This window comes from Amblyraja radiata, chromosome 7 (assembly GCF_010909765.2).
Source record: "Amblyraja radiata isolate CabotCenter1 chromosome 7, sAmbRad1.1.pri, whole genome shotgun sequence".
NCBI lineage: Eukaryota > Metazoa > Chordata > Chondrichthyes > Rajiformes > Rajidae > Amblyraja > Amblyraja radiata.
This window is the reverse complement of record NC_045962.1, coordinates 33,360,360-33,373,808: the sequence shown is the minus strand read 5'-3', so window position 1 is coordinate 33,373,808 and position 13,449 is coordinate 33,360,360. Positions and strand designations below refer to the sequence as shown.

Genomic DNA, 13,449 nt, shown 5'->3' with positions numbered 1-13,449 from the left:
AAGAAACAAAATGTGATGGCCTGTTAATTTAAAAAAAGTTATAACTACAAAGAATATGCTGAACCACTTCTACATTGAACTATTGTAGACTAAGGGTCAGGGAGTTAATTAAGACTAGTGTTAAATGTGACAGGCAGATAACCGAGGGACAGAACACATACAGTGCCCTCCATAATGTTTGGGACAAAGACCCATCATTTATTTATTTGCCTCTGTACTCCACAATTTGAGATTTGTAATAGAGAAAAATCACATGTGGTTAAACATTGTCAGATTTTAATAAAGGCCATTTTTATACATTTTGGTTTCACTATGCGGAAATTACAGCAGTGTTTATACATAGTCCCCCAATTTCAGGACACTATAATGTTTGGGACACAGCAATGTCATGTAAATGAAAGTAGTCATGTTTAGCTTTTTGTTGCATATCCTTTGCCTGCAAAGACTGCTTGAAGTCTGCGATTCATGGACATCACCAGTTGCTGGGTGTCTTTTCTGGTGATGCTCTGCCAGGCCTGTATTGCAGCCATCTTTAGCTTATGCTCGTTTTGGGGGCTAGTCCCCTTCAGTTTTCTCTTCAGCATTTAAATGGCATGCTCAATTGGGTTCAGATCAGGTGATTGACTTGCCACTCAAGAATTTACAATTTTTTAGCTTTGAAAACTCCATTGTTGCTTAAGCAGTATGTTTGGGATCATTGTCATGCTGTTGAATGAACTGCCGGCCAATGAGTTTTGAGTCATTTGTTTGAACTTGAGCAGATAGGATGTGTCTATATACTTCAGAATTTATTATGCTACTACCATCAGCAGTTATATTGTCAATGAAGATAAGTGAGCCAGTACCTTCACCAGCCATACATGCCCAGGCCATAACACCCTCACCACTGTGTTTACAGATGAGGTGGTATGCTTTTGATCTTGGGCCGTTCCTTCTCTCCTCCATACTTTGCTCTTGTCATCACTCTGATATAAGTAAATCTTTGTCTCATCTATCCACAAGACCTTTTTCCAGAACTGTGGTTGCTCTTTTAAGTTCTTCTCGGCAAACTGTAACGTGGCCATCCTATTTTTGCAGCTAACCAGTCATTTGCATCTTGCAGTGTAGCCTCTGTATTTTTGTTCATGAAGTCTTCAGCCGACAGTGGTCATTGACAAATCCACACCTGACTCAAGAGTGTTTCTGACCTGTCGGACAGGTGTTTGGGTTTTTTCCTTTATTATAGAGAAAATTCTTCTGTCATCAGCTGTGGAGTTCTTCCTTGGCCTGCCAGTCCCTTTGCGATCAGTAAGCTCTCTTTCTTCTTAATGATGTCCCAAACAGCTGATTTTGGGAAACCTAAGGTTTGACAGATGTCCCTAACAGTTTTATTCTTGTTTCTCAGTCTCATAATGGCTTATTTGACTTTCATTGGCACAAATTTGGCCCTCATGTTGATAAACAACAATAAAAGTTTCCATAGGGGATGGAAAGACTGGAGGAAAGACTAGGTGCTGAGAGCTCTCTTATACCTGCATTAAGGAGGCAATTAAACACACCTGAGAAATTATAAACACGTGTGAAGCCATGTGTCCCAAACATGATGGTGCCCTGAAATGGGGGGGACTATGTATAAACACCGTTGTAATTTCTATATGGTGAAACCAAAATGTATAAAAATGGCCTTTATTAAAATCTGACAATGTGTACTTTAACCACATGTGATTTTTTTCTATTACAACTCTCAATTTGTGGAGTATAGAGGCAAATAAATAAATGATGGGTCTTTGTCCCAAACATTATGAAGGGCACTGTACATCAATTCAACCAGGACCATGCTAACAAAGTCTGTGATTCGAAATAAGAGGGTTGAAATATCTACTGAAGCAATGGAATACAAGGCAATTGGTGTTTTGGTCCCAGTAGCGTAGTCTGCGAGATAGCAAACAGGGATGGTATAGCTCAAGCTGCCCAAGAAGAGACAAGGCTGGTAACGAATAAAACAAAATATGTTATTGAAAACAACTAGGGGTTAGGTAACCCAGGAGACCTTTACTCACTATGCAAGATCAAATAGGAAAATTGACAAAGTATGGAGAAAGAACACAAATCAGGAGGAAAGGAACCTGCAATCAATATGACACAACGGGAGGTAAAGAAAATGCACTGCAGTTACTTTGGAGGCAAGCCTTTGGGATTTCAAGTAGACTGAATATACTACTTCGTAGTTTTGTCTGAAAATTATTTAATAACTTTGTTATGCTTATAACTAATATACCTGTATCCATAGGGAGTTCAATTGTAGTTACAAACAAGTCCCTTGAGTTGAATTAAATTAGAAAGCTTGAGTGTGAAAAAATACAATTTGTAATTTTACTGCACTATTCACAAGGAAAAAGTCTCACTGATAAATGGCACAAACCTGAGATTCACTGCCCCATGCACAAAGTTGTACTTAATTTCTACCGATATTTCTGCAGCTGTTAGTCTTGCAGGCTGGACAATCCCTCATTCTGGGACTGGGTTTCAGTGGAGCATGTATGTGATTTCTCACTGAGTCATGATTCTCAGAGATCATGGGCTAGATGTTGAGAGGTCATCCCCACTGCTGAATATCTAGAGCTAGGAGATAATATTCTTAGAATAAGGATCAGCCCCCAAGGACTGAGATGAGGAACATTTTATTCTGTTTTTTTTTTATTTTATCTCACAACCTGATCATTCTCACTTCTCCCCTCTCCTGTTGGGCAGCAGATGTAAAAGCTTTAAAGCACGTTCCAACAGGTTCAAGAGCATATGAAAGTACCAGTTGTTACCAGGCTATTGATGGGATCTCTCATATGCTAGGGATTCCAAATCTACCTTGTTGTGGCCCTTGCACTTTTTTACCTGTGCTTTTTCTATAGCTGTAACACTGCATTCTATTTCTATTTTCTATTTTGCACTACCTGATGTACTCATGATTTCTTTGGATAGCATGCAAAAAAGTATATATTCGATACACGTAACAATAATAAACCAATACCAAGAAAATAAATTGTTGCTCAAACAATTATTTCATATATTGTCATGTATGTTAACTTTTGTCATGAAAGCAACTGCAAATCCTCTAAGAAAATATATGGCCATTCATGTGAAGCATAAAAAGCTATGTAAAGTTACAAGCATCCTCAAAACCACTAGAATACATCAACTATTATGATTAATTTAGCACTGTAGCCTTGACTACTGTCAATCAAGAGTAAGACTGAAGTTGCTTGAAACGAAGTGCAAGGACCACTTCTGCAAATACATCAGAACATAAACTGTATGTGATTTACAAGTGGACATACATGATGAACAGAAATAACTTGAGGTCCCATTTATACATCTATTCAAAGTTGCAGCTTATACCCTGTAAACTTTATGACAGTTGATTGGGAGAATGCTTGAGGAAATTCCCAGAGTAATATTCTAACATTGATTCCACTAATGTTAAGCCACTGAATCAAGCCAAATTAAGTGTAAAGATCCCGATATTGTCTAATTGTACCTCATATCTTCATCACTGATAACTTCTATCACAGGACAAGCTACTTTTGTTCGCTTTAAATGGATCCTTTCCAAAAGTGGCTCCAGCCAACCAACATTGCATTCAACATGAGAGTCCAAAAATGTTAGAACGTCTCCTAAAAATAAGAAGAGAAGAATTTGTTTAACATTCTACTGATGAGTCTATTTCAGATTATGGCCAGGCAATTGTACAGCTGTTGTTACTTCACCTCAGGTACAGCAAATATACATAACTTGGTTTTACAAAGTGGTTCTGATGAATTATTGGTGGTGTAATGGCCTTTCTCAGCCGTTATCATTTCGCAAAGAAAAATAAACTGCAGATATTGGGTATACAAGTTCAAAAAATGATACAATCATGATACAGACGGTTTTAACCACAGTAACAGATGAACTCTCCATCTCTAGGATTGTCTTTAGACAATAGGTGCAGGGATAGGCCATTTGGCTCTTCGAGCCAGCATTGTAATGAAAATAATTAGTACATGTTGTTACAAAGTTTGAAACAAATTCTGTTTTTGAACTTCCAAACAAAAAAATAGATATCTTTATTTTATATTCTATTACTTCGAAGTCTGGTTGATAAGCTGGGAACGTAGATTAATTCTTGGATCGTCCTACTTCATAAGATTTACTAAGCAAATTAAGATGAATAAAGCAAGCTGTAAGTTTAGAGAGATGTACTGCTGATTTATTCATCTGTCAACATGAGGAGACCATCTGCATACTCCTTCCCTTTGAAAATGCCGACACCTATTTTATGCAATTTCCCTAGTTCCAACTTTTGCTCTCAGGGTAGTACAATCCAAAAACAGCCTTGCACAATAGCAATAACTTTGAAGGACCAGAAATGTGGTGACTCTTTGTGTACTGTCTCTGTAAAGTCTACTATTACACGACAATTGTTGCACTTTTGTACTTATCTATGATTGTGCTTATTTACTGTATGATTTTACTGGATTGTATGCAAAACAAAGATTTTTCACTGTGCTTAGTTTCATAGGTACTTGTGATAATAAAGTATCAGCAGAATCGCTGAGAGTGTAAGGGATGTGGAGGGGGGGGATGGAGGGTCTAGAACAATAACTGCTCATGATAAAGCTTTAAAAAAATTGCCAGACCATCTGGCTTAGCCTGTGAAGTGTGTGCATGTGCGGGGCCTCGGGCCGGCAAGGCCTGCGGAATCAGCGATATTTTCCAGGCGCTTTGAAGATGTGTATTACAGAAATGAGTTGCTTAAAGCTTAAATAAAGTTTACGTAAATTAGAATTTTTCGTTTGCCTCACAACAATTTAAGCAACTCAATCTCAGAAGTTAAGCTGTGTGACATCGAGATGGAGAAACTATTGAAACCACAACGCTTGGATCTGGATCCCAACTCACCTACTGCTGCAAAGGAATGGAAGCACTGGCTTCGTACACTAAATAACTTATTTGATGAGTGTGGCGACAATGCACCAGACAAATTCAGGATATTAATAAGCTCGGTCTCTTATGATGTATATGATTACGTAGAGGAATACACAACTTATGATTCTGCTATTAATGTACTAAGCAGACTCTTCGTTAAGACACCCAATATTTGCTCAACACCTTCTTGCTACTCGTAAACAAAAACCTGGTGAGTCACTTGATGAATTTTTACTTCAAAGACTTATAATAATAATAATAATAATGTCTTTATTTATATAGCACATTTTTAGTCAACTTGCATTGACCCCAAAGTGCTTCACACAATTACTTCCATACAGACAGGCAAAGGTGGGTGAAGTGTCTTGCCCAAGGACACACACAGGCAAAGGTGGGTGAAGTGTCTTGCCCAAGGACACAACGACAGTATGCACTCCAAGCGGGATTCGAACCAGCTACCTTCTGGTTGCCAGCCGAACACTTAGCCCATTGTGCCATTAGTAAAGACTGTGCCTTCAAAGCAATTACAGCTGATCAATATCGGCAGGAACTTATTCGAGACTCTTTTATCAATGGTTTGGCATCGCTTTTAATACGACAGAGACTATTGGAAAACAAAACCTTGGATTTACAGTCAGCTTACAATCAAGCTTACTCATTAGACTTGGCTCAGAAAAATTCAGATGCTTATGGCTCATCTAATGTGTATTCTGCTGCAACTACTATAAAATAATCTCACCCAAGTACTAATATGGAGCAAGCTGCAACAATTTCTACTGATAAATGTGTCCTTGCTGCAGCATATACTTATTCAAAAACAATGTGTTACTTTTGCGGGGGTAATATTCATAATAGAAAGACATGTCCTGCTCGAGAGGCAACTTGTAATGGTTGTGACAAGAAGTGACATTATTCTAGAACATGCAAGTCCAAAGCAACTACTAAAAGTATAACTGCTGCCATGTATATGCCCTCTTTATGTGCAATTACAGCTGCATTTCCTCAGAGCTTGTCTCATGCAGCTACAACGGTATCCATCAATGGCCATACACTTAATGTACCACTTGATTGTGGCAGTTCAGAAAGTTTTATAAGTGAACAAGTTGTGTCTCGACTAAATGTAACTATAATTCCTTAAAATAGAAAAATCTCAATGGCTCTGATAACGCTCAATACTCAAATTATTGGATCTTGTATTGTAGACTTTATTCTGAACAAAACTAGTTATAAATCTGTATGTCTTGGTATTTTGAAACATTTGGGTGGCGATATAATTCTAGGTCAGGATTTTCAGAAACAGCACAGATCACTTCAAATAATGTATGAAGGAACTATGCCTGATCTTGTATTGTCAGCCACCAATATTGTGTGTTTTTTCTGCGGCGTCTGTTGAATGTCCTTCATTATTCACTAATTTAATTATTCTTGATTATTTTATAATCAAATCTATGGAATTAAGCATCAGAGCATTGTCTAAGTAATGACATTGAAGAACAATTGCTAAATTAAGTAACTTCTGCATTTGTGCATATTGGTGCAAAAATCCAAAATCTGCTGCCACGTTTATAGGCAATTGTCAGTAGTCATGAGTAAAACTACTGGCATTTTCCAGAAAAGAATGTACAATTAATTGTACCCAACAAAGTTCATGCCAATGAGAGAAATTGGATTCATGTTGGATTCAGATTAGATCAATCAAACCTCTCTCATTGGCATGAACTTTGCTGGACAAAACTTTGTTGCATTAATTTTTCATACATTCTTTGTTCCATACATTCTTGCGATCGTACAGTGGAATTAACCTCCATTTTCACAAAAAGCCAGATAAATCATAAAAATGAAACAAATTAAGAAGTGAAGAGCCATCACACTATACCTGTTGCCTTTGCTGTGCCCACAAGTCTGGCTCGAATTAAACCATGCCGCTCCTGTAGGTGAATAACATGAACTTTTGGGAACCGCGACATATATTTGTCTAAATTTTCTTTCAGGTATTCTATATAATAAGGAGAAAAGTAGAGTTTGTGCATTAAATTGATTTCTTTCAAGAAGTAACTGGCTCATCTTTGCATACAGATGCACATTAAACAATGAAGCTTGAGATTCCAATTAATACCCACACTCCCTAATTTACTCAGTAGGCGACTTATGTACACTCGCACCTACGTAAATAATTCTGGCAGTTTGTAATTTCTACAACACCGTACAATCATTCAAGTTTACATCAGAAACAAGCCAGCAATGGTGGCAGTGCTTACCCAGAAGGCAGTGTGCCGCACAAAGTGTCCCCAAAGGCGAGACGTGACTCCAGCCGACAATGGTGGCGGTGCTCACCCAGAAGGCCATGCGCCACAGAAAGTGCCCAATGGACACACATAACTCAAGGCAGCAATGCTTACCCAGAAGGTCGCTCGCCACAGAAAGTGCCCCTGAATTCTTTAATTGGAGTTTACTGGACGTGATCTTGCACTAAATGTTATTTCCTTTATAATGTATCTGTACACTATGGATGGCTCGATTGTAATCATGCCGTCTTTCCGCTGACTGGTTGGCACACAACAAAAACTTTTCACTGTACCCCGGTACATGTGACAATAAACTAAACAAAAAAAAAGTGGAAAGTATCGGAGTTTACTGATGATAGCAATGGTATGGAAGCTGGATTGTGCGATGAGGGGATGGGTTGTTGATAGGCGGTTGGTGGGGAAGTGAGCTATGAAGATGTTGCAGAGAGGTTGTGCAAACAAAAAAAGAAAATTGGTAAATGGAGCTGAATTGGTAAATGGAGCGAAATACACTGAAGAAGACTATTTTTAAAAAAAAGGTGAGACCATAGTCAATGTTAGTGTACAGAGCGCTCTTAGCTCAGGAGTAGCAGATTGTAAATAGCACATGTAAGAAGCAATTAGGAAGGGAAATGGTGTTCAGTGTAAACTTTAGGAGCGAGTGTAGGGGGTGCAGAGAGATTTGCGAGAAAGGTACTGATGATGAACTATTTCCGGTCTACACAGGTATTGGTAAAGCTGAGGTTATTTTATTTAATACTCAAAAAGGTTAATGAATTCAATAGATGTCGATAAAGCCACTTCCAGAGGCATAAAAGGTTAAGGTGACTGGCAAAAGAACCAGGGGTAAGATGTTAAAACAAAATGTTTAAACGGTGAATTTCTCTGATTTGCAAAGCATTATTCCGGTTTCTTCCCATACTCCAAAGATGTATAGGTTTGTAGGTTAATTGGCTTTGGTAAAAAAATGTAAATTGTCCTTTGAGTGTAGGCTTGTGCCAGTGTATGAAGTGATTGCTAGTTGGGACGGACTTGGTGGGCCGAAGGGCCTGCTTCCGCATTGTATCTCTAAAGTCTAAATTTAACATAAAAGTCTTTCTGAGTAGATCTCTCTAATGAGTATATTAACAGATCACTCTAATGACAGCTCCTAGTGTTAAATGGTAGACAGCTTACAGAACTATAGTGAAGTGCAATGGTTTACAGGAAAGCACACATCCTCAAATGAAGTTCAACACTGAAAAAAAATATTTTCTTTCCGTCCCTTGGTATCTCGAAGTATGTATTCAGAAGCTCTCTGATCAGCCTCAGGCGCTGATCAGCCAGTGTTGTTTTTATAATCTTTTTTAGTCCTTTTATCTCTTGGGAATCAAACAAAATTTTATTTTCCCTGAAGATGACTTTACATTTTCTAAAGCTATTACTTTTGTTTGACCTTGGCTGAAGATCAGCAGCAATACCGACTAGCCACCTTGGTTTTGGCCAAGGATATTGTTATAGTCAGAGTCATACAGCATGAAAACAGCTTGCCCATACCAACCAAGATGCCCCATCTGCACTAGACCCACCTGTCCACATTTGGCCCATATCCCACTAAGCCTTTCCCATCCATATGTACCCTATGTTGCTAAGCTGGAGAACCAGGTAGGGAAAATTAAGATCAAATCTGGAGATGAATGGAAGTTAAACATACCACGGGTACAGATAACTCAATAACTCAGATACAAGTAACTCTAGACGCCTACATTGTAAACATTATTTTGGTGGCTTGGTGGGAATATAAATAATTAAATTCAGCACAGATAAAATAAGTATTTACAATTTAAAAGGTAGATCACGTAAGATTTAGAAATAGAATAGAATTTCACTCAATTTGCAGGCCTACATAGATCTTACTTCCATTTGCATAAACTATTATAGTAGATCTCAAAAATGTTTGGTTTAGTGAAACTAATAAAACCTCCTCTCTTACCTCTAGTGCTAAAGTCATCTACAAGAATAACTTCTTTAATGAGATGAGAAGGTGATCGGTTGAAGATGCTGTGAACAGACCTTAGGAGTGTAGACCACACTTCGTCCACGAAGCACAAGATAATACTGGTGGTTGGAAGGTTGTTGTGAATCATTTGATCAGAGCACCTGTAATAAACACACAGCCAGAGATATGAAGATTACATGCTAAAGAATCATAGCATGTGCAATGTTGTTACAAAGGCAAATTCATCCGGCATGATCTTGGTCTATTTCTACATCCCTCATTTTGCATTGGAGATAGGGGGAAGCAGAAAAAGAGGTAACCGGAGTTTAAAAAAAACAAACCAAGAAAATGCTCCAAAAGCAAAGAACAATGCTGGAATCGTTCAGTGGGTCAAAGAGCAGAAAAGAGAGTGCAGACCAAAGTTGATAAAGCACTAAAAGATAGACACAAAGTGTTGGAGTAACTCAACAGGTCACGCAGCATCTCTGGAGAAAGAAAGGTGGGTGATATTTGGGTCAGAACTCTTCATCAGCCAATATCTCGATGAAGCAACAACAATTTAATGGAAAAAAAACAAAATAAAATAGAAAGGTGAAATTATCAAAGGAAAAAGAATAAAAAGGTGCAGCTTTACCCAAAATTGTTACATTCAGCATTGTCCTGAAAGCTAAAACATACAGTTAGAAGATGAGTAGCAGTTCCTCAAGCTTACATTGGACATTGTTGGAGTCATGTAGGAGACTGAAGACAGAGAAGGACTGGGACAGAAAATAAAAGTAACAGGACATTGGAAGCTTGATTGCTCTTGGAGCCTGAACAGTTGATCTGCAAAATGACTATGCAAGCTGCAATTTGTTTCTACATTGTAGAGGAAACCACACCATGAGTACTGCATAATATACTAGATAGGGTAGACAGTCACAACCTCTTCCCCAGGGTAGAAATGTCCAATACTATAGAGGGCATAGATTTAAGTTGAGAGGCGTTTATGGTTTATTCCTTGCACTTCCACGTGCCTATCTAAAAACCTCTATCGTATCTGCCTCCAGAGGCATCCCTGGTAATTTAGGCCCCCACCACTCTCTGTGTAAATAAAATTTCCCCACACATCTTCATTGAACTTTCCTCCTCTCACCTCAAAATTAATATCTTATATTTCCATCAGCTTAATATCTAGGCTCATCCCTCCTGAAGAACACAGACAATATTTTACGAATAACTTTTTTTCCCAAATATATCTATTCTGCAGAAGCTGGAATAAAAAGTCGCAATAAATGCTGGGTTGCAAATTCATTAAAATGAAAATAAGCATTATTCGGGCGATATATAAAATCCCCTTTTAAGAAAGATTACCTTATTTCCAGCTTTTTTAGATAATTGTGCTCTCATTTATTTGACAATATTTTATGTATGTAGCTGGAATGCAGATTCACTGATGTTTTAGGAAATCAAAAGTGCAATCTTTCAAATAATCTTTTGTAATAATGATTACATTATAGCGGTGGATTAATTAAAAATATTAACATTCCTCCATACCACCTCCAAATAATTTGTTTTTAATGTGACATAATTTAATGTCAGAAAATTTAATGTAAAAAAAAAATTAATGTTTTAGTATTAATACACTAAAATCTTGTCTAACTGTGGCAGTATTCAAAGTTAATGATAAATTACAAAATATTTTGTATAAAGACCATAATGAGTAACACACCACCAGAAAGCGTTAGCAACATTATATGCAACCAATGAACTGCATATGCTGGTTTACCACAAAAGAGACACAGTGCTGGAGTAACTCAGCGAGCCAGGTATCATTTTGTGAGAACATGGATAGATGACATTTTGGGTCAGGATCCTTCTTCAGGCTGAATATATCATTATATAAACAGCCACCTAACATTTGAAATTACATTTAAACAATATGTACAAAAAAAGGACACGCAGATTTTTTCTAATAGTAATCTCACCCTTTTGGTCTTGTATCTGGGACAGCTCTGTCCAGTGGGATCATGTTACTGAGATATACATTGAAGTGTCCCTCATTCCATTTTTCCTTTGCTCGTCCTTCTTGGTCCTTCGGGACAACTGCTGGTTGCCCAAACTGACCCATGGCTTCTGGGTCCCGTGGCGATATAGTCCTGTCAATCGACAAAACTCTGTGTTCCCTTAGAGCAGATCGAAAGTTAACAACTGGTCGTTTTAAAACAGCGTCGTCAATCTGCTGATCATTCATTTCATTGTTTTTGACTGTTAATTTATTATCAATAATAACTGAAAAATCTTTTTTCTCAGTCAGGTTTTTACCTTCAAACAGATTTATTCCAGATTTGTTTGCTTTGAAATTAATTTCTGCGTTTGCCATATTTGTTAGAGGTGTAATTTTCATTATGTTTTGTTTTATTCCACCATTCTTTGTGACAGCAATATTGATAAGTTGACCAGGCATTCCCTTCCAAATCTTACTACCGACAGGAATCTTACTATCCGTAAGGTTGTCAGGTTCACCTTTGACTCCATTAAAATCTTTGCCACCGACAGGAATTTTATTATCCATAAGGATCGCTAGTTCCCTTTTGACTCCATTCCTATCTTTGTTTCCAATGGAAATGTTATGATCCATGCTGTTGGCAACTTCACCTTTGACACCACTCAAATCTTTGAAAACAACAGGAATTTTATTATCCAGAAGATTTGCAGGTTCACCTTTAATTCTGTTAAAATCTTTGCCACCGCCAGTAATTTTATTATCCGTAATGTTGACAGATTCACCTTTGATTCCGTTCCAATCTTTGTTACTGACAGGCATTTTATGATCCATAATATTGGCAGGTTCACCTTTGAATCTATTCCATGTGTCGCCACCGACAGGAATTTCATTATCTATCGGGTTGACAAGTTCAACTTTCACTTCATTCCAATTTTTGATGCCAACAGGAATCTTATTATCAGAAATATTGGCAGCTTCACCTTGGACTCCATTCCGATCTTTGATACCAACTGGGTTCTTACTATCTGTACTGTTGGCAGGTTGATCTCCGATTCCATGCCACACTTTGATATCGGGAGGAATTTTATGATCTATAATGTGGGCACCTTCATCTTTGGCTCCATTAATTTCTTTGCGGTCAATAGGATTTCTCTTATCTACAATGTAGACAAGTTCACCTTTGGCTTGGTCCCATGCTTTGCCGCCAACAGGGATTTTAATATCCGAAATGTTAGCAGCATCGCCTTCGACTCCTATCCTACCTTTGAATCCGAAAGGGTTTTTATGAACCTTAATGTTGCCAGATTCACTTTTGACTCCATTCTGATCTTTGACATCAACAGGGATTTTATGATCCATTATATTGGCAGCTTTATCTTTGGCTCCATGCCCTGCTTTGCCATTCATGTGAGGTTTATGACCCATAATGTTGGCAGCTTCACCTTTGGCTCCATCCAGTGCTTTGCCAGCGACAGGAACGTTATTGTCTATGGGGTTACCAACTTCTCCTTTGCCTCCAGGCTTCACTTCACCCCGGGTTTGGGTTTTGCTCTGGATCAGCACAGATTTGACCGGTGCCCCCTCTACTTGACCGCCTGGTGCCCCCTCCGCCCGGTCACTCGGCCCCTCTGCCTCGGCCTTTCCCCCGCCGCGCTGCGGGCTCTCCCTGCCCTCTGCCCCGGCGCCCACCTCCACCGGGACCCTGACCTCTGGCCCGGGGCGCCCTGTAGTTGCCGGGGCCACGGCGGCGCGAGGCGGCTTCCAGACGGTTCCAGGCGCCGCCAGAAGCGGCCGGTGGTCGTCGAGGGGGGCGGGGGCGGCCGCTCGGGCAGGGAGGTCCTGCTTGCCCGGCGGGTCGCCATGGAGAGGAGCCCGGACACCCAGCCAGTCGCCATGGAGAGGAGCCCGGACACCCAGCGAGTCGCCATGGAGAGGAGCCCGGACACCCAGCGAGTCGCCATGGAGAGGAGCCCGCTCCGCCGGGTCGCCATGGAGAGGATCCCGGACACCCGGCTGGTCGCCATGGAGAGGAGCCCCCACCGCCGGGTCGCCATGGAGAGGATCCCCGACCACCCGGACTCCCGGCGGGAGAGGAGCCCGGACACCCGGCTGGTCGCCAAGTAGAGGAGCCCCCACCGCCGGGTTACCCTGGAGAGGATCCCAGACACCTGGCTTGTTACCCTGGAGAGGATCCCGGACACCTGGCTTGTTACCCTGGAGAGGATCCCGGACACCCGGCGGGAGAGGATCCCAGACAC

At 39.8% G+C, this 13,449-nt stretch overlaps 1 protein-coding gene across 4 annotated transcripts in view; it reads right to left on the bottom strand.

Moving 5' to 3' along the window:
- Positions 1–13,449, bottom strand: part of LOC116975242 — a 28,156-nt gene that overhangs the window by 13,988 nt on the left and 719 nt on the right. For 2 of the 4 annotated variants that reach the window (XM_033024071.1, XM_033024073.1), the window contains exons 2-5: positions 11,172–13,392; positions 9,199–9,365; positions 6,818–6,937; positions 3,512–3,647 (exon numbers count right to left, since the gene is read on the bottom strand). In XM_033024071.1, coding sequence (XP_032879962.1) covers positions 3,512–3,647; positions 6,818–6,937; positions 9,199–9,365; positions 11,172–13,392 — 2,644 coding nt within the window. The remainder of the gene's footprint in view (positions 1–3,511; positions 3,648–6,817; positions 6,938–9,198; positions 9,366–11,171; positions 13,393–13,449) is intronic. The other 2 variants (XM_033024072.1, XM_033024074.1) reach the window with 1 other exon arrangement.